The sequence below is a fragment of the Castor canadensis genome, chromosome 10, assembly GCF_047511655.1.
Source record: "Castor canadensis chromosome 10, mCasCan1.hap1v2, whole genome shotgun sequence".
Classification (NCBI taxonomy): domain Eukaryota; kingdom Metazoa; phylum Chordata; class Mammalia; order Rodentia; family Castoridae; genus Castor; species Castor canadensis.
The window spans coordinates 123,388,592-123,411,567 of record NC_133395.1 but is presented as its reverse complement, the minus strand read 5'-3'; the positions used below and the strand labels follow the sequence as shown (position 1 = coordinate 123,411,567).

The window sequence follows — 22,976 nt, the reverse complement described above, 5'->3', positions numbered from 1 at the left end:
ATATGATTAAGCGAAATAAAATATATGGAGTAGAGCTTTGTGGTGGTCTTTACAAATCCAGAAGTTTTGTCTTTTGGCTTATGAATTGAAGTGTATTGTTTTGTGTTTCGTATGGATGTAGGTGGGATTTGAAGAAAGAAGAGGAAGAATCGTGGGTAATCACGTGGTGTGACCTTATGGGAAGTGGTGTTTTACTTCTGAAGGAATGGAACACCCTTTGTACTGCTGGTTGGTTTCTGATGTTCTTCAGGAGTCTTTTGTGCTGCTTACTTTCTGTGAACTGTTTCCATAGTTCATAGGGCAAAATATTCAGTAAATGACCTACCACCTGCACTGCTTTTCAGTTCAGCTTCAGTTCCACAAAGTGTGGCTGATGGGTGAGTCTCTCATTTCTCTTCTGAAGTTCGGTTATGTAGTTGTTAGCGTGTGCCCTCACATGTGTGCGTGTACATCTCTGTGTGTTCCTGCTCCTTCCCTGTCTTACACGCAACGCAGTATGCAGTGCACTCTGACACCTTGCTCTTTTGGTTGTCTGTCCTCCTCCTCCTCGTCTTCCTCCTCCTCCTCCTCTTCCTCCTCTTTCGTTTTGGTTTTACTATAACTTGTTTAACTGGTTTTCCAAATGTATATTTATATACATATTTCTTTTAATTAAAAAGTTACATTGAAGTCTTTGCTTCTCTTTTCTGTGTGATAAACACTTCTCCATACTTTATCCTGTTACACTGAAATAGATCCTTGCTAAGACCAAAAAAATTTAAGTTGACAAGTAATAATTACTATGTATACAGGGTATATGCTTCAGTATGTTTATGTAATGTGTAAGGATCAATACAGGCTAATTGGCATATCTCCCACTTCAAACATTTATCTATCTCTCTACCTATCTATTTATTTATTTTTGCCATGCTGGCGATCAAACTCAGGGCTTTGCACGTGCTAGGCAAGTGCTCTACCACTGAACTAAGTCCCCAACGCTTGATTTTTTGAGGCTGGTCTTGCCATGTCTTTCTTTACTCTGTATGGCTCAGGTTAGCCTTGAATTCAGTATGTAGTCAGTCTGGCCTGGAACTCATGATCTTCCTGCTTTCACTTCCCAAGTGCTGGGATTACAGGCATGTGCTACCATGTCCAGCTATCTTTTCCTTGTGTTAGGAATATTCAAAATCCTCTCTCCTAATTGTTTTCAAGTGTACAGTTAATTGTTGTCCATCTGTAGTTATCCTGCTGTAGACTAGAGCGGTAGAAGTTACTCTTCCTATCCAATTGCATCCGTGTTCCCATTAACCATCCTCTCTTCATCTCCCCTTCCCCAGCAGTTTGCAATCTCTAATCATCACTGTTTTACTTTATATCTCTATGAGACCATCTTCTTTAGCTGCACATTCAGGTGAGAATATGGTTTTCCATGCTTGCCTGATTTATGTTCTCCATGCTCATCCATATTGACACTAATGATCAGTTTGCTTTTTATGACTGAATAATATTTCCCTGTGTATGTAAAGCACATATCTTTTCATTTGTGGTAGACATGTGAATTGATTCCATGTGCTGGCTGTAAAGATTGGAGCAATAAACATCGAAGTATAGATATGTCTATGACACAGTGACTTACTTCCTATGGATATATACATGGTAATTGGATTGCTAGATGAAATGGTGGCTCTATTTCTAGTTTTCTAAGGAACCTACCTGTTTTTATAATGGCTCTAATAATTTCCATTCATTGTATAAGAGTTCCCTTTTCTCCACATCTAGTGCTTACTTTTTGCTAGTATTTGTTACTTTTGGGTTTTTTTTTTTTTTTGATAATAGCTATTCTAACTGGAATGAGATAATATCCCATTATGGGTTTGATTTGCACTTTCATAGGCGATGTTGAGAAATGCTATATACTTGTTTATTTGTGTCTCTTCAGAGTGTTAAGTTTTCTGGACACAGTACTACAGCTTGATCTTTGGAGTGTGGTATGGTGCTATTAACTAAGTCAAATTATTAATCTGCTTATAGTTCTTTATAAAGTTTTAATACTTAGATTTAATGGATAATCACAGAGCACTTAAAAGTTTAAGCTTAAAACAAAGATAAATAGAAAGTTAATTATTATTTAATCAGGGGCAATATAGCTTTGACATAATAGCCCCTAGAAGTCAAGTCATGATCATGAATCTTAGGTGTGTGGTTTCTGGTTTGATGGATCCAGAAGGGGAAGGAGTACTACCTCTACACCTGTTGCTTATTTTTCCAAACTGTGAATATACGTTGGATGGACAGTTATTTTGGGTGCTGTTCATTACCAATTGGCTTAGTTCCCTGGACACCAATGTGAGCAGGTTTCTATGGATTGGGTGGGGATCTATGAAAGATTAAGGTTGGAGTGAAGTGAGTAAGGGAAGGGAGTGGAGGGGTTGCACAAGGAGCTTCTTGTCCTTGTGATGCTAGTTAAAAGTTCAGCAACCACAGTAAAGCAGGTACGACCAAACTCCTCTTTGGTTAGTAGTGAATTGTCTTTTATTTGAAATTAGTTATGCCAGTCTGGGGAGCCCAAGTCCCCAGACACTGCATCCACTTGCATTTGAAGGGAGACACAATAAAAGAATATGGGATGGAAAGGCAAAGCTTATGATCTAGACAACAGTTTAATTTGGGGAAAGAAAAGTAAACTCACTTATTCAGATGTTTATGTGACAAATTACATTTAGGTGGAGCAATTTCCTTTTCTCATTTAGCTTCATCATTGCAACAAGGGTAGCTGTTATTGTTGCTGAATTTTTAGATGGAAATGCTGAAGCCAGATGACAGTAAGTAACTTTCTCAAAGTTGTACAGTGGTTCTAGGATGCTACAGCAGGAACCAAACCCAGCTCAGTATGACTTTCAGAACCTATACTCTTTCCTGAAAACCTCAAGAATATCCTGGGTACAACAAATCACCCATTAGAACTTCAGTACTTCCTGATGTATAGCAGGAGGGAAATAAATATTTTTTTGGAAAATATCTGATTGTCTTTAAAATTGTATTCCAGCCAATGCAAGTTGATTATTGCTGAGTTGAAATTTTCTAAAACCCCAGATTAATCCCTTTCACATATTTGACATGTGTGGGCTTCCGCCTTTGACTTTTCTGTGGTTGAATTTCCCTGCCATCTGAGATAGCTCATGACTTTTTGCAACTGATGGAGTATATTATGTTGACTCTTACAAGCTGAGAACAAAATGGAATTGTTGTTAAGTGCTGGGTACTACAGCAGGAAGAGTGCCAGGGAGATGCTGAGAGGCCTGCCTCTATCCTGGCCTCCCGTGGGTGACAGCCATGTATGATCTGTCAGTGGACACTTTAACAAGCAGGTAGACTCTGCAGACACACTGCCTGGGTTTGAGTCTCAGTCTCTTCTGTTGAGCAGTGTGCCCTCCAGCAAGTCACTTAATGCTTCATGTCTCCCTTTCCCTTTGGTAAAATGGCAACAATCACAGTGCCTCCTTATAGGTAGGACTTAATGAGACAGTAACTGGAAAGGGCTTCACCAAGTTCCTGACACGTGTAAGCTCTCAATTAACATTGGCTCTTATATTTTCATACACAACTGGTCTGAAATTGCTACCACAGTGCTTTCTCACTCTTCTTCCAGTCAGCAAGCTGCAGATTTTCCAGTAAAATATCTGTGCTTACTTCCCAGGTTCTAACCACCTTTTTTTAACCTCCTCCAATTTCTTTCTCTGGGCCTGTATTGATTCCATAGAGGAGAAGAAGTGTAGTACCATATTTAAGTAAAAGTAATCATGCTCCTGATTGTTATTGTGTAGATAAGTGTTCCCTGTGTACTCAACACTTGGTACCGAGCCTATGGGGTCAATTAGGAAGTGATAGAACCTTTAAGGTGGGACCTATTTGGAAGTCTTCCAGTCTTATAGGGGCCTGGGCTCTCCTCTCTCTCTTTTCCTCTCTCTGTCACATAAGATGAGCACATTGCACTATCAGGTGTTCCCACCATGGCATGTTTCCTTGTTATAGGCCCAAAGTGAAAGAGTCAACTGGTTCTGCAGCCTAGGTTGCAGAATCACTGGAACCTCTGACACTGTGAGCCAAAATAAAAACTTCCTTTTTCTTAGTTGATTATCTCAGGTATTTTGTATTCCATCACACAATGATGCAATAATTCCTACCATAAAGAACTTCAAAATCTTTAAGTCCAACTTGCTTGCCCCTCTCCCCCTAGGTGACCAGTACTAAAGTATCAGGTGCAAATATTCAGAAAATTTACACACAAATGACATATACATATATACTCTTGTTTATTTTGCTCTTTTCTTGCTCTTTCTACACATTACCCCATACGCTTCTATCATATTCTTTATAATGCTGCGTGGTATCCAAGTATATGAATATACAAAATATTTTTAACCAATCCTCTATGGATGGACATTTAGGATGTTCCTTACCACAGCACCTTTTTTGGGGGTGGAGCATATTGTTATAAATAGTGCTAAGGTAAGCATCCCTGTACACATGTCTCTGTATGCTGTTGGGAGTAGAGAAATACGTGGTCGGTTTCTAGCACTGCATTTTTTTTTTTTTTTCTTTTCAGATGGGCTCTAACTATGTTGCCTAGGCTAGTCTTGAACACTTGTGCTAAGTAATTCTTCTGCCTCAACAGTTTAGTTTTAAAGCCCTTTCTTGCATTCACAATTCATTTCAACAAGCATCTCTAAGTGTTTATTTTGTCTTGAGGCCACCGGTGTGATGTACAGGACAGAAGACCAGAGCAGCTCTGCCTTGGAGAGTGTTCATGCTTAATAGTTACTTACTTTTGCTAACACTCGTACAGCACATATTCTGTGCAGGGTGCTCTCTAAAGTACATTATATGCACCAACTCATTTAATCTTCCTAAGAAGCCTCTGAGATGGGTAATGTTCACACTCACTTTCAAAAGGGCACCATGAGTCCTAGAGATGCTAGTGATTTTTGCTGAGTTCACATGGTGAACCCAAGATACGGCTGGGATTCAAATCCAGGCTTTCTGGCTCCAGGTCCTGCCCACGACAGCCCCTCAGTCTTATAAGACAAATTAAATGTGAACCATTTAAGAGAAATGAAGTGTTTTGAGAGGGGAACTACAGGGTACTCCTGAAGCCCATGGCAAGGGCAGTGTCTGTAAGCTACTGTCAGAGGAGGCCGCTGGAGGAAGTGAAGCTGGTGAAGGTCACATGAGCTGCTCAGACCCAATATCTAAGCTTAGTCCTGAATCCAGACAGTGAACACAGTGAACCCAGAGAAGTCTCGGATGATGACTTGTAGAAGGCAAAGGAAGTGACCATACCTTTCTTCCTTTAGAACCAGTGTCAGCTCTGGTCTGGGAGAGCTCTGGTCCATGCTGGGATATTCAGTGTTTTCAGCGACTCAATATGGTAGCCATTAGCCACATGAATTTCTGGCACTGAGTGGCTGAATTTAAAATTAAATTATATTGAATATAAACTGATGTAAATTTAAGTAGCCACACATGACCCTTGGCAGCTGTATTTATTCAACACTTTTTTGGAATAAAAGCTTCTAGAAGGAAGAGGGTGCCTGTGGAAGATGCTCTCTCTCCTCACCCTTCACACAACAAAGCACATCTTGAGCTAAGCGTCTTTTAAAAAGATGCATCCTCCCTGAGAGGATGTTACTGCAGAGCGGCGTGATCTTCTGCAGAAACGTCCCATGTCATAAGATATGACAAGGAAAGTAAGCTGATAAAGCCTCCAGGTCTGATAACCTTCTCATTTGTTTTCAGTCCCAGTATTTGTCTGGGGTTTAGAGTGACAGGGCAGTAGGATTTGAAAGCTGGAGTGCAGTACAGCTTCTCTCTTCACATGGCAGAACTGGGGTCCAGGGAGAGGTCGGTCTATGGCACTAAAGAGAATTAGGGACAAAGCCTGGCAAACTGCCTGTGTCCAGCTCATGCCACAGGCCAGGCCAGGATGCTATAATTTCCCCACTGCCTGAAAAGCAACACTTCTTTTGTAGCTCTGATTATTAGTTTGTGCATTCGTTCATGAAAGATATGATGCTAAATAAAAACCACTATGGGAACCAGGCATGGTCTGTGATCTTGGCCACTAGGGAGGTGGCGAGAGGAGGCTCACTGTTTGAGGCCAAGTGGGCAAAAGTGCAACACCCTGTCTGAAAAACTGAAAGTTAAAAAGGGCTAGGGCATGATTGAGGTGAGGCCCTGATATTAAACCCCAGTGCTGCCCCCAATAACTTAAATAATTAAATTTAAAAAATAAAAGTAAATGTAGTCAGTTGTGTTTATGGTTCTTTGTCTAGTGGACAGGACACATCAAATACTTAGTTTTAAGTGTGCTAAGATCTTTAAAGGAATCTGTACACTGGGCAGATTCAGTGACTTTGGAATACGGAGCAGCTTCCCCTGTGAAAGTAGTAACTGAGGGGAGACCAGATGGATGAGCCTGGAGTTGGGTGCCTAGCTGCAAACGAACACCTGCTGTGCATTTAATCTCGCTTCTGAAGTTGAAGTTAGCTGTGAACTGTATTGGTGATGGTGGTGGCGAAGACTTGACTGACTCTAGAAATACTTATGTAATTAAACAGCTGGATTTGGGAACCTACTGGTTATTGTGAGAAGGAGGAAGAAGAGACAGGTGTTGGCAGTTCTCCCGGGATAACTTCTAGTCTCTTAGCTTCTGACACTGGAGAAATGATGGTACCATTTGCTAAGATCAGAAATGCTATTAAATAGGGCATGGTGGTAAACAACTGTAATCCCAGGCTTTGGAAGACAGAGGCAGGAGAATCACTAGTTACAGGCCGGTCAGAACTACATAGTGACATCTTGTCTCAACAACAACAGCAAAAAGAAATGGTTGCAGGGCTAGGTTTGGGGAAGGATCAGGGGCTCTGTCATGGAACCTCCCCCACCCCTCACCAGCTTCAGGTGAGGAGATATATATACTCCCAACAGAGCTGCACCCCTTCCACTACGCAAGGAACCTGCCCCTTATCCCTCCCCAAGCACAGGGTTATTTAGTAGAGTTTGTCAGCGAGCTCTGCTCTGCAGTTTGATCCGCTTCTCATTCTGTCACTGGCCAGAAATGCCATCAAGGCAAGGCAGGGAAGATAAGAATAAACTCTGGGCCAATCATCCTAATTGCTCACCGAGCTAATTGATTTGATACAGTTCTTGAAATAAATCAGCCAAACCATCTCCCCTTTGCATTACTTTCCTTTTTTTTTTTTTTTAAATTTGCTGTTGACATTTTCTCTCTGCAAGACAGGTTGCCACCTCAGCCAGCCCTTGGGACTTCCCTAGGAGAGAGTTTACAAGGGATGAACTCTTCAGCGGGGGTGGCTCCAAACATGCCTGTTTTACAAATGCCTCTGAGTAGAAGAGGCTCATTATACACTTAGAGCATTGCAAAGGTTCTCCTTCAGCATAGAACTGCAGTGCCAGGGTGACATTTTGGAATGGAGTTATGGGTTGCATATTTCTGCATGCTAATTAGGAAAGAGGATGTCAGTATTCAATAATGTGATTGTTTTGCTTCCTAGAAGTACAGCTGCCAACAGTGTACTTTGGGGGGACACAGAGATAAAGCAGGGGTGAAGAGACTTCTTGTTTTGTCATTGAAGAAAACGAGACCGGCTGGAGTCCTGTTCTTTGGCAGGCCCTGGAAGCCGTCTGTTGTGATAAGCTCTGTTGGCAAACTCTGCCATGGAATATTCTCTGTTGATAATGAAAGGAACCAAATGAAATCTGGGCTGTCATTGGCTGTTCCTCTGCGTATGAAGATAGGGAGGCTGAGACTGGGGAAGTTTGATTTAATTCCTTGCTCAGAGATTCCCCAAGGATTTCAGGAGGAAAGGGTGTCAGTGTTAGAGGCAGACAGATCTGTTTCAATGTCAGTCATCATTTATGAATTTTGTGAAAATTTGAATAATAATGCTTTATTTTCCATAAAATTGTTATAAACATTAACTTGTGTTCTCTTTAGTGTCATTGTCAAAGTCACTAGCAAAGAGGAACGTCTAATTATAGGACATTGGCTTATTATCCTTTTGTGCTCGTAAATTATACTCTTGTAGGATGGAGCAGGTAGGAAAAAGTAGTGGAGAGAAAGTGGCGGGAGTTTTATGCATGATATTATGTGTTGAGCAAGGAAGTGACAGAGCAAGGCAGAAATGGTGTGGATCTGCAGTAATTTAGATGTAATGATGCAGTGGAAAGAAACTGCATTGAAGCCTTACATGGTGGATCACACCTGTGACCCCAGCACTCAGAAGGCAGAGGCAGAAGGAGCCACGGTTCTAGGCTGGTCTGAGCTACATAATAAGACCCTGTCTTTAAAAAAAAAAAAAGAAAAGAAAAAGGGATGGAGAGAAACTTCTCTGAGTCATATTGTTAAAAACCAGATCCACAATACAGGTGTATAGGAGGATCCCAGGCTAGAATTCATGGATAGTCTCTCAACTTATTCATTTACATCTTCTACAAAGAATTACTGAGTCACAATGTGGCCTGGGCACACATGGGTTACAAAGCCAGGTGTGACTCCTGCCCTCATGGGCCTCACAGTCTAGAAGTGAACACAGATACTGACGGATATGGTTTGATAAATCAGAAAAGGAAATCAGTTAGGAGGGAGAGGTGTGTGTTCCCCTCTTGACACAGAACTGGCAAGGACAGGTTTGATCCAGGCTGCAGAGTCAGAAATAGTTGTTGAGGATGGGTGGGTGGTAGTAGGTTGAGTGGTAGAAGAAATAGGTACAGAGCTGTGAGGGAGGGTGCAATGTGCCTGTGGGGGCAGGAGAAGCCCACCCATGTTATAAAGCCTGCCTGGAGAGCTGGCAGGACCAGAGCATTTGGGGTCCTTGAGGCCAAGACAAGGCCAGTCATGCTGGGTGTCTGTATTTGCATCTCCATGTTTGTCTATAAATTACACTGAGAGGGAGTAAGGGTTTTGTAAACACTTTCCCCCCAGAGGGGAAAAGATTTCTACCCTCCTTTGGAGTGATATTGACCCTATCATATGCTTGGACTCTCAGCTGAGGGTGGTCACGGCCATTCTGGTCTTTTGCTTATTTTCAAATATTACCTGTTCCTATATGAAAATGGAAAAATGAGACCTATTGAAACTATTCTAACAAAGTGGGGAGGGGGAGGGATAAAGGAGAATGATGGAGAGGGGTGAATTTAACTAAAATATAAACATTTTTGTAAATGTCACAGTGTACCCCTCGTACAACAATAATATGATAATTAAAAAGTTTTTAAAGCTTATCCTGTAGAATGACGGAAAAGAATTCCATACTACCTGGTACTCCATTTACCCCAGACTAGCCATGGGATCCTACAAGACACACGTCTGCTGCTCTGGGACACCTTGTGTTGTTGTCTGCAAGAGGAATAATTTTCTCTGTAGATGTGGTCCCTGGACAGGTAGAAGCAGCATTACCTGTGTACTTGGTAGAATTTTTACCTGGCCTAGTGAATCAGCATCTGTATTTCATACACTTTGCTTGCACGTAACAGTTTGGAGAAATGGATGCATGCTATAAAAAAGAATGATTGTGAGAACCTAGTTTCAGTTCCATTTTTTACATTTTATTTCCAGTATGTAGCGTAGTACCTGGTATAAAAAGGGCTCTCTGTAGGGAAATACGTGAAGGGATGAATGGTAACTTTGTACACATGGAGAGACCGTAGAGAGTTGATTCATTCTCACTTAAAATCCAGGGTTATGGTCCTCCTTAAATATTTTATAAAGCTCTAAAATTGATTTTCAGTCTCCATTAATTTTTCAATGTGTGTTAGAACGTATTTTCTTTGGCTTGGCCATGGCCAAAGATTGTGCCTTTAATTAAGGCCAACAGGACCTTCCTCTTTCCTCTTCCTTTGCCCTCCCCTGCCTTCCCTAGCCACCATCCCTGTTGGATTTTATTGTAGAACCAGTTCTGAAAATAGCAACAGAGAGGAACACGTTCCCACTTGGGAGGGAGCCCAGGCACCTCAGGAAGGGCATGTTGGTTAACGTGGAGACTGGGACACTCAGCAGGCTGATAGCTCATGAAACTGTGCATCCTGCCAAGTGATAACCTTAATTAACTTTTTAAACATTTTAATTCTTCAAATGACTTGTACTTAGTATCACCCAGTGATCCACAGATCCTTCATACAGAGTTTCTTGTGCATGCTGTATATTCTGTAAAGTTTGTGTTTCTACCATGGCTAGACTTGGCTTGATTTTATGACCAGAATGGAGAGTCTTGTAAGGTCGGGAGTTTTCTGGGAGGTAGGAGATGTGATCTCAGATACTCAGGAGCAAGAGGTCAGGTAAGAGGGCAAGTAGGCTGGGGACAGGCAGTGGAATCCTATGGTAACTGTGGCATACTATGTAGGACCTGCCCTGTTTGCTGTTGCCTGGTAGAGATAGTTCACAACATAATCTCATTGGCCAAAAGCTCAGAACCAAAATGGATTTGCTCAAAATCAATCCATTCAAAGACCAGTTTGTGAACTATTGAGGAGTTTTGGAATTTTGAAGTTTTCTGTACATTCCTGCTCATGCCTATATCCACGCCCCTATGTCTGTCCAGGTCTTTGCACTGCCAAAGCCTTTGGGCACTATTGTGGATTTGGGTCCAAGTTCTTTTACTCTGCAGAAAGCATTGATTCATTGAATGTGTTGGGGCAATGGTTTTAAACACTGACTTACTTGTCAACATTGCGTAAGAGAGATAGAGTCCCTGGGACCAGACCTTACAGTTAATCTAGTGGTAGTGGGAATCCAGGTTTTAATTGGAAAGGTTCCATTTTTAAATGATGAACACTAATTCAAATTGTTTTAAAATAACACATATGTAGAATACTTAGTACACATGAGGCCCTGAGTTCAGTCCTCTAGCACTGAAAGAAAAAGAAATAAAATATGTAGGACAAAACCACAGAACATGTCTCTGAAAGAAAACTTAAATCCTCCTCTGCAGCTAGAAGCTTTTCTGTGATGGTTACCAGATGGGAAATGAGAAACACTGGAAAGATTTGAATACCTTGAAAGGTGACAAAGTGCCTTCAGAAAATGTAGTATTTGGGGTTGGCAGAGTAGATCTAGTGGATCAAGTTGTAGTGTGCCTGCCTAGCAAGTATGAGGCCCAGAGTTCAAACCCCAGTAACTCAAGAAAAGAAATTATAATATTGTCAGGACTACCCTGTTAAGTCACCATGGTTGATACTTCCATTCTTACCTCAGAGAAGGTACTAGATTCTGAGTATAGAAGGCTTGGTGTTTGGTTTGTGGCACGCTTCTTGCTTATTTTTTACAGCAAAAAATGGGAATTGTCAGTTATGATGGATTGGCTGTTTCAGCTAGGTCATCTCAGTAATTCTAAAAGCATTATGGTATAGACTTCATTTTAAAGATTAGAAATACAAATCAACATTATGTAGTATTTATCCAGCCTCACTCTGGTAGCTGACTGTGGCATAAGCAAAAGGTAAAAGGACTGGCTTATTTTATCTTCATTAACAGGTGCTGTAGGTGTAAACTAAGCTGTTTTCCAGTTTTAAGATTGAGAGCACAGACTTAATAAAAACTGGTAAAAATTACTTGCCAGAATCACACAGGTAGTTAATGGTGAAACTGGAACTGTGGGCTGTGTCTTCCAAGCTCTTTCTTTCTTTTTTTTATATATTTTATGGTTGTTGCACTAGGGGTACATTGTGACATTTACAAAATTTCTTGCAATTTATCATAGTTCAATTCACCCTCTCCATCATTCTCCTTTATCCTCCTTCCCCCCATTCCTGAAAAAGTTTCAACAGGTCTCATTTTTCCATTTACATGTATGTGTACAGAATATTTCTACCATATCCATCTTCCAATCCACTTTCCTTATATCCTCCCTCTTCTTCTTCCTCTTCTCATCCCCCCAGACAGGACATGTTTTGCCTTCCCGTTCTTTGTTTTTGTAGGAAAAAAATGTCATTTTTTGTTTATTTAAAATAGCTATACAGGGTGTTTCATTGTGACATTTCCATGTATATATGTATTATAACCCGAATTGGTTCATCCCCTCTATTTTTCTTCTTTCTATCTTAGTTCCCTTCTTATTGTGATTTCAGTAGGTTTAAAAATTCTATATTCGTTCTTGTATAGGAAGTACATCAGCCATATTCGCCTTCTTAGTCTTTCTTTATTGACATGGGGTGCTGAGGGTCCCTGGTAATGTTAAACCCATACATTAGATTAAACAAAATGAAATTGCTGATGTTAGGCAATTTTTATCTTCCACAACAGCAATTTCATATGGCTGTTATAATAGGTACTTCATCTGTCTCCAGTCAATCTTAAACTAATTTCTAGAAAAAGGAAACTGAGTGAGTAGGTTATTTTGTATAGTTTCATTGATAAATCAACTAATCATTTATTAATTTAAGAATGACTTTGAACTTGAAAACTGAGGTCAGGCACTCACTGGGAAATCCACACTAAATTGTCAAATTTAAGGTGAAACTGTTAGCTGTGTCATAAACCTGAATGCCAAAGGTGAAACTGAATTTTAAATGATAATGCTTCAGTTTTATGTCACTGAACCTGAGTGATACAGTTATGAAATGACAATTTAAAAAGTATGAGTAAGGTGTCTTATCCTTTGGCTCCACTTTTTGGTAATTTCTTATTTATAGACATTAGCCTTAGTTTAACATCTGACTCTAAAGTGAACTCAGTGTTTTGGTATACCAGTGATTGGGAGGAACTGAAATGAAATTCAGTGATGCTTTATCTCTGGTTTTAACTCAGTGTGATTTGTTTTTAAGTAGATAATGGTCTTGTTTTCCTAAACTTCACCAGTCTTCAGTTAATGAAGTTAGTACCTTGGTCTAGTGGCACCTTCAAGGAAGGTACGGGACATTGTTTGATGTGACCTCTGAGGAAGTAGAAGATGAAGTTCATTTCTTGGTTCGTACATATGCTAATTCTTCCTTTATCAGGGGTTAGCCCCTATAAAAAAGGCATATGGAATGCCTTCCTTCAAGGTGGTTCTTCTCAATTGCTGTGCCTATAAGTTAGAAGCCTGAAAGAAGTTTCTTGAAGAAATTGATGGATCACCTTCTGTGAAAAAAACTAATGACTAGCTTAAAGCCACCAAAATGTGCTCACCAGATTCTTCTCTGGATCCTTCAGATTTAAACAATGTGCCCTTGGATCTGCTAGGCTTTTTTAAATTTGGATGTTCAAAGTCCCCCTGCTGACACATCTGTTACACCACTCTCAAAGAATGTAAATTTGATGAATCAAAAAAACACTTTAAAGAAATAATATTAGACCCTCCCCTCTTAACAGAAAAATCATACTTATGAGGATGAAGCTTAATGATAGAAGCAAATTCTTTATTATCTGTAGGTGTCTTGACTACCAACTTTTGGTCTTTTTTTGGGGGAAGGGGTTATGTAATAAAATATGTATGTTGTTTATCTAGGTACTGAGGTTAAACATTGTGGTGGATCATAAGTAACAATGTACATGATTTATTATTTTTATTATTAGTGTTATTATTGTTTACAAATTCTGCTTTACTAAACATAGAATTACAAACATTGGTTAGGATTTATGCAAGGGCCTCACATCATTTCCGGTCTGCTGGGCTTTACTTTGAAAGACATAAAATGGTCACTGGCATTTTAATGTTGATGTTTTTTATCATATTGTCACTTAATACTATTGGTCATAAACTATGGTTTTCAAACCTGGGTTATTCTTGAACTATCTTCATGATTTTATGTATATCATTACCTGTCATTATTTACTTAATGTTTTCTTTAAGGAAATGTTTAAAATATCTTTGCTTTTTAATGTAAAATTTCAAAAGGAAACTCTTAACACTATCATCATGATTATATTATTCCATTGATTGTTATACTAAGCTGCCTTCTAAAACTTCTAGTTAAAAATAAATCAGCCTTGTACTCTCTATACAAAGGTGAATCTAGAATTTCTAAATTGGTTGAAACCACCACAAGAAAGGGACTAAGGTCAAAAGAAGAAAAGTAGAGAAGATGAACCAAATTGGGCTATAAAACATAACCATGGAAGTGCCACAAGGAAACTCCCCATGTTAAACAACGAAAAATGTCATTTTTTTTCTTCTTCTTTTCGTGTACAAAATTGGAGAACAGGAGGACAAAACAGGTCCTGGATCGGGAGCACCAGTGGGAGGAAGGGGGAGGTGGGGGAGGGTGAATATGGTGCAAATACTTTGTACACATGTATGCAAATGGAAAAATGGTATCTGTTGAAATATCTGTTGAAATGCTATCTAGAAATGGAGGGAGGGAAAGATGAAGGAGAATGGTGGAGGGGGTGAATTCAAGTAAAATATATTTAATATATTTGTTAGAACTTCTGCAAATGCCACAATGTACCTCCACCCAGCACAACAATTAAAAAAGAAAACGAAAGAAATATTCTAGCCCCAACACCCCCCAAAAATCAGCTTTTTTTCCTTAATTTTGAAAGGCTCATATGTCTTAGTAGTTAGATTTTTCTATTGCAAAATAAAAAGATTCATATCTATTCAAATAAAAAAAAAAGAATACACAGTTCACTTAATATAACCAATCAAAACCACATAGCACACTGTATCGGGAACTAAACCAAACTTTGGGAGAAGTGTGAAGATGAGGAAAGGTGAGGATGACCATTATCAAAAGAGTGATCCCTTTGGTGCGCCACCACCAACAGAGCTTTCTGTGAAAACTTGGCAAGGGTTTCTTCCCACCCTGCCCGACCCTAAGTGTCAAGCCTGCCATTCAGTTTAAGAGGCGCCACGTGGTGTTCACTGCCCTCCTTTTAAAATAATGCCCTAGTCCCCTCTTGAAGAGGGAAGGTGACCTCAACTTTTGAGGGCTATAAAGATGTGGCAGTAATGAATTTTTATTTTCTGTAAGGCTCGCTCTAAATCAGATTCAGCATTATGTTGGTGGCTATATAGAAAAAGATGACCAATTGAAATTCAAATGTAATGAGGATGAAGGTTTGCTATTCAATTCAGCTGCCTTTGTAAACGCTCTAGTAGGTTCTTTGCACCAAGAGTGCAGCTTTCCTCTTCTCTTTTGCAATCACCATATGTAGCTGGGTAGGAAAGACATCTTTGCTAATCCATTTCAGAAATGAAATACAGTGTGTTCTACTTTTCCAGTTTCATTTGATTTTTTTAACGTACTGTGAGATTTGGATGAGAAGTCTTGAAAAAAAAAAAGTCTTCTTTTTGAAACATGCAAATGTGTCTCTCCATCACCTAGGAAACTATTATGGGACACCCAAACCTCCCAGCCAGCCAGTCAGTGGGAAAGTGATCACAACGGATGCCTTGCAAAGCCTTCAGTCTGGCTCCAAACAGTCGACCCCGAAGCGAACCAAGTCCTATAATGATATGCAAAATGCTGTCATAGTCCATGCAGACAATGAGGAGGAGGATGACGTTCCTGAAATGAACAGTAGCTTTACAGGTAAAGACCACACTGTGTGCCCCCCCCCCCCGCCCCCACTGGATGTGGCAAAAGAGGGCAGTGGGAGGCTTTTGTATAAGAAGGATGCTGTTCTCAAGAGGACTTCAGGAGGATTGCTAAACTCATACTCTGCCCACACTGAAGCTGGGGGAAGAGGTGTTCTTGTCCTTGGTCTATTTGTCATGCTTCTTCCTAGGATTATTTTAACGCCCTTCATCAAATATCTTAAAAGTAACTGGGGATAAATGTGTGAAAAGGGGAGTGGAGAAGGATAAGCCTGGTTTCTTTCTCTTCAGAATGGTGCAATATGTTTGTTTATTTTATTTTTTTACTTTGTTCATTGAGTTCCTTGACCTTGAAGCTTCCTCGTAAGTATGGCTGATTACTACCAGTTAAAAGATGAGAATTTATTAGTTTAACGTCAGTTGCTGCTGTGTGGAAGGCTAGCAGCATCCTCTTCTGTCATATCTTTGTAATACAAATATAGTAGAATTGTATCATGTCTTCAATTAACATGAGCAAATTTTACTATATACTCTAAAAAGGGGACAGACGGGAAAATAAATATTCTAAGGTCCTGTGCTAACTTGTCATTCTATATTATATAGCACAGGTTATTGATTGCATTACACAACTTGTAACTGAATTGAAAGCTATGTACCCCGAAGCTTAGATGTGATATACATTAGGAAGCAATGGTCAAGGACAAGGTCAGGCAATCTTCGTATTGCATGACTCCATGGGGTACAATTCAGAGGCCGGATGTGTGCTCCTGGCTTAATGCAGTGACCCAGAACATTCAAGCTTATGAGGATGTGAATTCATTGGATAACTAAAAATGTAACAACTGTATAAGATGTGACTAGCCCCAGTCTATAATGTGACTTAGAAGCCTGTCTTGTTTCTTCTATTTTTTCCTATATTTAAAATTTTCCCTAATGATTTTGGAGTTACAGCTATAGACATGTTATACGTTTTCAGCATGTCACCAAACTTTTGTCATTACTTGGGTAAACTGAGCCCCAGTAAGTCACGAGACTAGTGGACGTGTATCCTTGGCCCCCTCTTTTTCATGAAGTATATATATAACAGCATATTCAGGAAACCATTGCTATGGTTCAATACTGTCCACAGCCTGTGAGGGACTCCCTGAGGTTTTGCCATTTGCTAACTAAATTCAGAAGCCTAACATTTGTTAAGAGGACAATACAATTTTTTTGACTTTATTATCTTAACAATAGCATAGCTCAACCTTTTAGCAGGAAGTATCGGGTAAAAAAGGAAGAAAATTGATACTATGGTTTGGCTCTTGGTAGTTGTCTTACGAATAGTAGGCTTAATTTCATTCTTCTGTAAAATTACTGGCTAGGATTGGTTTCTCCTTGTAGCTCTTATGAAATTGAGTCCATGAAAATTTCCATTTTTTTTTTCAATTAATATGGGGTAGACCAATGGGTGACAACCTTTAGTTGTAATATCTATAACTTTGCTGTTTTTATATATGCTTTTATTAAAATCAACTGATTCATCCCTTGGGACTATTTCATGAATTTATTAATCCTCACCAAAATGAAAACATGGTAATGTTCCTTTTTTAAAATGTCTAACATTATAATGTCTTGTTAGTTCAGTAAATAAGAATGGCGGATCATGATATAACCCAAACATAGATGTGGTCATAGCAGCAGAAGCCATTGTGGGTAAGGTTCAGTGAAACAGTTCGGACTGTGTGGTCTCCAGGAAGCTAAAGTGCCTCTGTTTGCCCTCCTCTTACATACTAAGGAGATTTCTTGGTAGAAAGCAAGAGCAAAGTAGAGGTAGCTGGCCGTAGATCTTGATATATTTTATATTTCTAACTACTATAAATTTCTGTCTCTAGAAGCCATATCTCAGGAAATCTGATCTCATTATAATCCCCACTTCAAATTTTAGCATCTAAGGACAACATGGGCTAAAATCAGTCTGATCACTGGTTTACACACAAAACAGAAAACCAGGTAGAACCTGATTCGATTCTTCAAGTTCCTATGTTGACACCAAGGCCAGTGGGGGGGGAGGGGGGGGGAGGGAGAGGAAGAGAAAGAGAGAGGGAGGGGGGAGAGAGAAAGAGAAGGAGGGAGGGAGGGGTAGAGAGAGAGAGAAGAAAAGAAAAGGGAGGGAGAGACAAGCAGTCCTCCGATACATAAGATGGGACATCCTCAGTATGTAAGGAATATGTTGAGTGATGTCCCTTCACTTACAAAACTCATGATCATGATCTGCCATACAGTAACTCATAGTAATTGCTTCAGATAATTAACACTGCCCATTCTCTGATATATGTTTGAGAAGGTAGCTGTGTCGATGCATTTTGTACTCTGAACCACTTTAGGTTAGCAATCCACCAAGCCACTTTGAACTTAGAGTAACAGTGGCAGAATAAGATCTTGGCTCTGGTTGGCTGAACTGTGATGAAGGCATAAGAATGCTATCCAAAGGTAGAAATACTATGGATGCATTAAGAATGATACTTATCACACTGTTTCAGAGATTCTGCTGTTGCACTGTCTGTACTGCCCTTTGCTTACATCTCTTGAAGGAGTCATGACTAAATAATACACCTAAACAGCACTGAGCGTATCTGCTGACAGAGCCCTAGGGAGCCCAGTGGACAGCCAGTGTCCTCAGGAGGCAGCCCACCCTTCCGTTCTTCAGGGGATGCTGCACATGCTCCAGACAGAAGCTAAGCAATGAACAGAAACTCTCCAGGGGGTTGACTGTTGAACACCAGCCAAGGAGACCGTCTCCCACAAATTGTGCCCAAATTATGGAGCTAAAAGGAGCCATTGAAGGAGCACACTGTTTATGTGTACTTAATGAGAGTAGTTACCCTGTTGACCAGAGTACACAGTTATTCTTATAAACAAGCAAAAGCTTTTCTAAAAACACTTTGTTATGGATAGCTTGGAGACTAGGTAATAAACCACCACAACTAAAAAGTCTCTGGTTCACCCATTGATCACATCCAGGAGACATCAAAGGGTTATTTAATCCTGTTTCTAGGCTTTTCTTCCTGGCACTCCTCCCCCCATTGTTGGTCATTTGCTTGCTGACTTCTTTTTCCTTGGTAAGCAATGCTGAAGGATTGCTTTGAATGTGAAAAGGCGATACTTACAGGCTAAGGTTTCTGTACTCCTAATCACTTGGAAGACACTTTTCTAAACTCTCAGGACAGCCACATAGGTTCTCCAGTATCACAAAGCCCAGTGCCTGTCAGAGCTGCCAGGCCCGCCCAAAATGTGTTTTAAATCAGCTTTATCAACCTAGGAGGCCGGAACCATTTCTGACTGATTTTGCACGGTGAGAGACACATGTAAATCTGAAAGCATAGACAATTTAAGATTAGCCACAGAACTTTTTTTTCTTTTGGCATAAGCTTATGTCCTCAAAGTCACTTCCAAAGACTCCAGTTATGTTTGGGAGAGGGCAGAGGAAGTAAATGCTTGGAGGCTTCTGATTTACTATGAATAAATATCATTTGTGTTCATTTGCAGTTGACAAACCAGTTTCGTATGTATCTGCTGAACCTCCTAGAAGTCTTGAGAGAGAGAACGCTAAAGGATAGTGCATGTCACACTAGGTTTCCTGTCTCCCTGTCTGGGCTCGTTCTAGCATTCCATTCTACTGTCCTCTGATTTATTTGATTTATTTGATTTACTGGCAGCCTTTAGTGAGAAGGTGATAAATTAAATGAAAGGGGTTTTTTTTCTTTTCTTTTTTTTTTTCAAATCCAAGCATGTATCAAAGTCAAAGCCATGACTGGGGCTCTGAACTCTTGAGTCTGCCCTACGTCTGCTCCAATCTCTCATTTTTAAACTTCTGTTTCCTTTCAGAGAATAAGATTGTTGGGCTGGGGCTGTAGTTCTAGTAGAGAGTTTGCCTAGCATGCATGAGGCCTTGGGTTAGATCCCCAGCTCCTTCACCCCTCCCCCCCAAAAAAAACAATCATTGTTTAAGGTTCTGTTTAACTGGGAGGAGGACCAGTAAAGTAAAACCAAATACTTGTATAATTTAAAATATGGCCCACTTTTTTCTTTTTCTCAAGGAAATTAAATTTACTTTGATATTTTCCTACCAAGCTACTATTTCCTACATGTGGTTGAGGTTTTAGAACATTGGCAGGACATTTTTCATAAACATAAATTATAGATAATCAATGTTAAAGTGAGACCATCTCTCATCTCATATGTGTTGACCCACTCATTACTGGTACCCTTTTCTCTTATATCTAGTTTCCACTAAAATAGTTTAATTAAAATTTAGCAATGAAATCATTCAAAAGGCAGTTTGCTATCTTTTCACTATCATGTTAAAAGATAAACACAAGCCAGGCATAGTGGTGTACATCTGTAGTCTCAGTTACTTGGGAGGCAGAGACAGGAGAATCACTTCAGGCCAACCTGGGCAGCATGGTGAAAACTTGCCTCCAAAAATAAGCAAACAAACAAAAAGGCAAACATTGGGCTGGAGATATAGTTTGGTGATAGAGTGCTTTCCTGCCATATGCAGGGTCCTGAGTTCCATCCCCCAACAATGCAAAAAAAAAATCACAAACATGGGCTTTGGACATTTGAATTTCCAGTAAGAGGCCCCACTCCCAAGCATAGCTGAGCACACACTAGGTGCTAGGCACTTTTCTAAGCATTTCTTATTTATTTGTATATTTATTCATTCATTTATATATTTCTTGGTGGCACTGGGTTTTGAACTCAGAGCCTTGCACTTGCTAGGCAGGCATTCCACCACTTGAGCCATGCCTCCAGCCCTTTTTTGTTGGTTAATTTTGAGATAGGGTATGGCTTCATGCCTGGGGCAGCATGGACTGTTGTCCTGTTTGTGCTTCCCTATGTAGGCAGATGATAGGCATGTACCACTATGCCCAGCCCTTGGTTGAGATGGGGTCTTGCAAACTTGAGACTGACCTCAAACTGTGATCCTCCTAATCTCTACCTCCCAAGTAGGTGGGATTACAGGTATCAGACATCATACCCAGCCTCTTAAGCACTTCACATCTGTGGAAGCATTCTGTGGGTAAGTGGTAAAGACAAAATTCAAACTTCACCACATGGCTCCAGAGTCAGGGCTGCATGCCACTCCCTTTCAGATTTTGCTTGTGTAACATTCGTTGTCTTTTAAAGGAGTTAGGATTGAAAAAACTGGGAGATTACACATAAAAATACAGACTTCCTTCTTCTCTTGAAAAAAATCAGAAGTGTAAGGTCCTGAGTCCCCTTTATTCTCTAGAGCGTGCTTCCGATCCCCCTCCATGGGAGATACACTCCCTCTAGAGCCCCATACAGAGTCATCGTGTTTGTGTCTCTGGCCTTAAGCACTGGGCAGAGAAGTTTGCACCCCGCTCCCTAGCCCACTGGCTGCAGGGGAACCCTCTCTAGAAGCCAAAAGTTCTAGTGATTCTGGAACATGGCAGGTTCAAACCCTGAGGAAGTAAATCCCAAATGAAGTGAAGACTTTTTAAACAACCAGTGTGCCACCTCACTATTTTCTTTCCACCCTTTGGAGAACTCATTGTGTCTCTGTCTCAAAATGTGGTTCTTGTATCTCTTGAGTCTTCATCCCCTTGGTGCTTTAAAAATGGACATGGTTAAGCCTTACCCCAAACCTGTTCTCTAGGTGGGGACCCAAGAGTATCCATTATAATGATCTTGATGTACACTTCAGTGTGAGAGTGTACCCTCCTGAAGGGATGTCAGAAAGGTATGATGCTTCTAGTGAACTAAAGATGAGTTATTTGTGCTCACTTTTACTTTTATTTTGTTATTTATCAAAAATTTGAGAATACTTTTTCCATTTTGGCCTAATTTCCTTTCAGTGCTTTCAAATCTATAGCTATTCTACTAACCTGTACTTATAGATACAAGTTGTAAAACCAACTCATGCTGGTTTAAGCAGGAAGAATAGAATGATTGAACGGGGTAGGAGTAGCCTTGATTTCAGGTATGAGTCAGGGATCTGTGGGGTATGAGTCAGGGATCTGTGGTATTCTCCAGTGTTCATCTCTACCTTCCTCTACATGAGTTTCATTCTTAGGTAGTTCTGGAGAAGCCATGTCAAGGTAGCCACTAACACCTACAGTGTAAGAGCCTCTCAGCTCAATAGCCCAATGTCAAGAGGGCACCCACTTGCTCAGTAGTTCAGCAAAACTTCCCTACCTGATCTGCATTGCTTTGCCTTGATATCATACCAACTCCTGAACCAATCACAGAGAAAAATACTAGAGTATTTGCAATTGGCAAAGCAGGTTCTTAGAAGCAGAAGTTGGTTTGTGTCAGTTTCCACCCGAATGGAAGGAGTGATTTCCAAACAGAGGCCTGAGACAGAAGACATGCACAGCAGGAATAACCTATAGGTAGGCTCCTCAGTGGATCTGAGTTTTGGTGGAGTCTTTGTTTTATAGGCTTGCTGTGCCTCTTATCCAGTATTGGAATTATCTTCATTCTCACGTGTGTCATTGGGAGCTTCTCATTGCAGACAGTGTTTGAGAACAGCCTTTTATTATTCTTCACTCTGCTTTCACTTCATCAGAAATGTCTACAGGAGAATTACTGTGGGAGATAGAAAATCGCTACATACCCTGATTATTATGTTTTAAAGCCCCATGGAGATTGACATTTAATATCAGCGAGAAACAAAAATTCAACCAGAATGTCAGCAGCTGTTTGTGGATACTTTGATGACATCACCCCTGATGTTTCTAGTTAGTAAAAAGGCAAGGAGACTCAAGCACGGAGAGTCCTCTTTTAAGACCCAAGTCCTATCAGTCCTCCCACGCAGTCTGTTCTGGGGTAACTGTCTTGGTTTTCATAGCAAGAGTCTCTTTAGTTTTCCAAAAGAGGTTCAAATGTGACTCACTAGTAAAACTGTCTCCATATCCTGAACTTTTATATCCTTTTCAGCTTCATTTGTAAATCTTTGATCTTGGGAGTGTCTACCAAAAATGTTTTAAATAGCTTATGCAAAAACGCATAAAAATGCCACTGTGTCTGGGTTTTCACTTGGGCTTCTTTTCTGAGTCATGAAACTAAGTAATACCATTGGAATGAGAGTGAGGTCAGTCTGTATTTTGATGACCTTCCTGGTTTAAGGTTTAAGGGTCTTTAGAGTTTGCGTTGTTCATTGGTTTCTTCGGAACCATTTCCAAGATTGTGCATTATTTGGCTATATTGTTCTCATATCCTTTCTTTTTAAGTAAAATAAGTTTCATTAGCCTTTTTTTTTTCAATTTTGATGCTGTGGATTGAATCCGTGACCTTATGAATGTTAAGCACACCCTTTACTACTACATTTCATCTTTAGCCCTGTTGGTCATTTTGGTGCTTTCTAGTTAAGGAACACTCATCTAAGTAAAATAGATAATCAGAGTCAGTGACCAGTAGGCTAGGCACAATAGTTCATACCTGTAAGCCAGC

General features: G+C 40.2%; 1 protein-coding gene across 23 annotated transcripts in view; it reads left to right on the top strand.

Annotated features, from left to right (window-relative positions):
• The window catches only part of Magi1 (membrane associated guanylate kinase, WW and PDZ domain containing 1), a 601,293-nt gene that overhangs the window by 472,746 nt on the left and 105,571 nt on the right, over positions 1-22,976 (top strand). For all 23 annotated transcript variants that reach the window (XM_074044157.1, XM_074044156.1, XM_074044153.1 and 20 more), the window contains one exon: positions 15,304-15,510. In XM_074044157.1, coding sequence (XP_073900258.1) covers positions 15,304-15,510 — 207 coding nt within the window. The remainder of the gene's footprint in view (positions 1-15,303; positions 15,511-22,976) is intronic.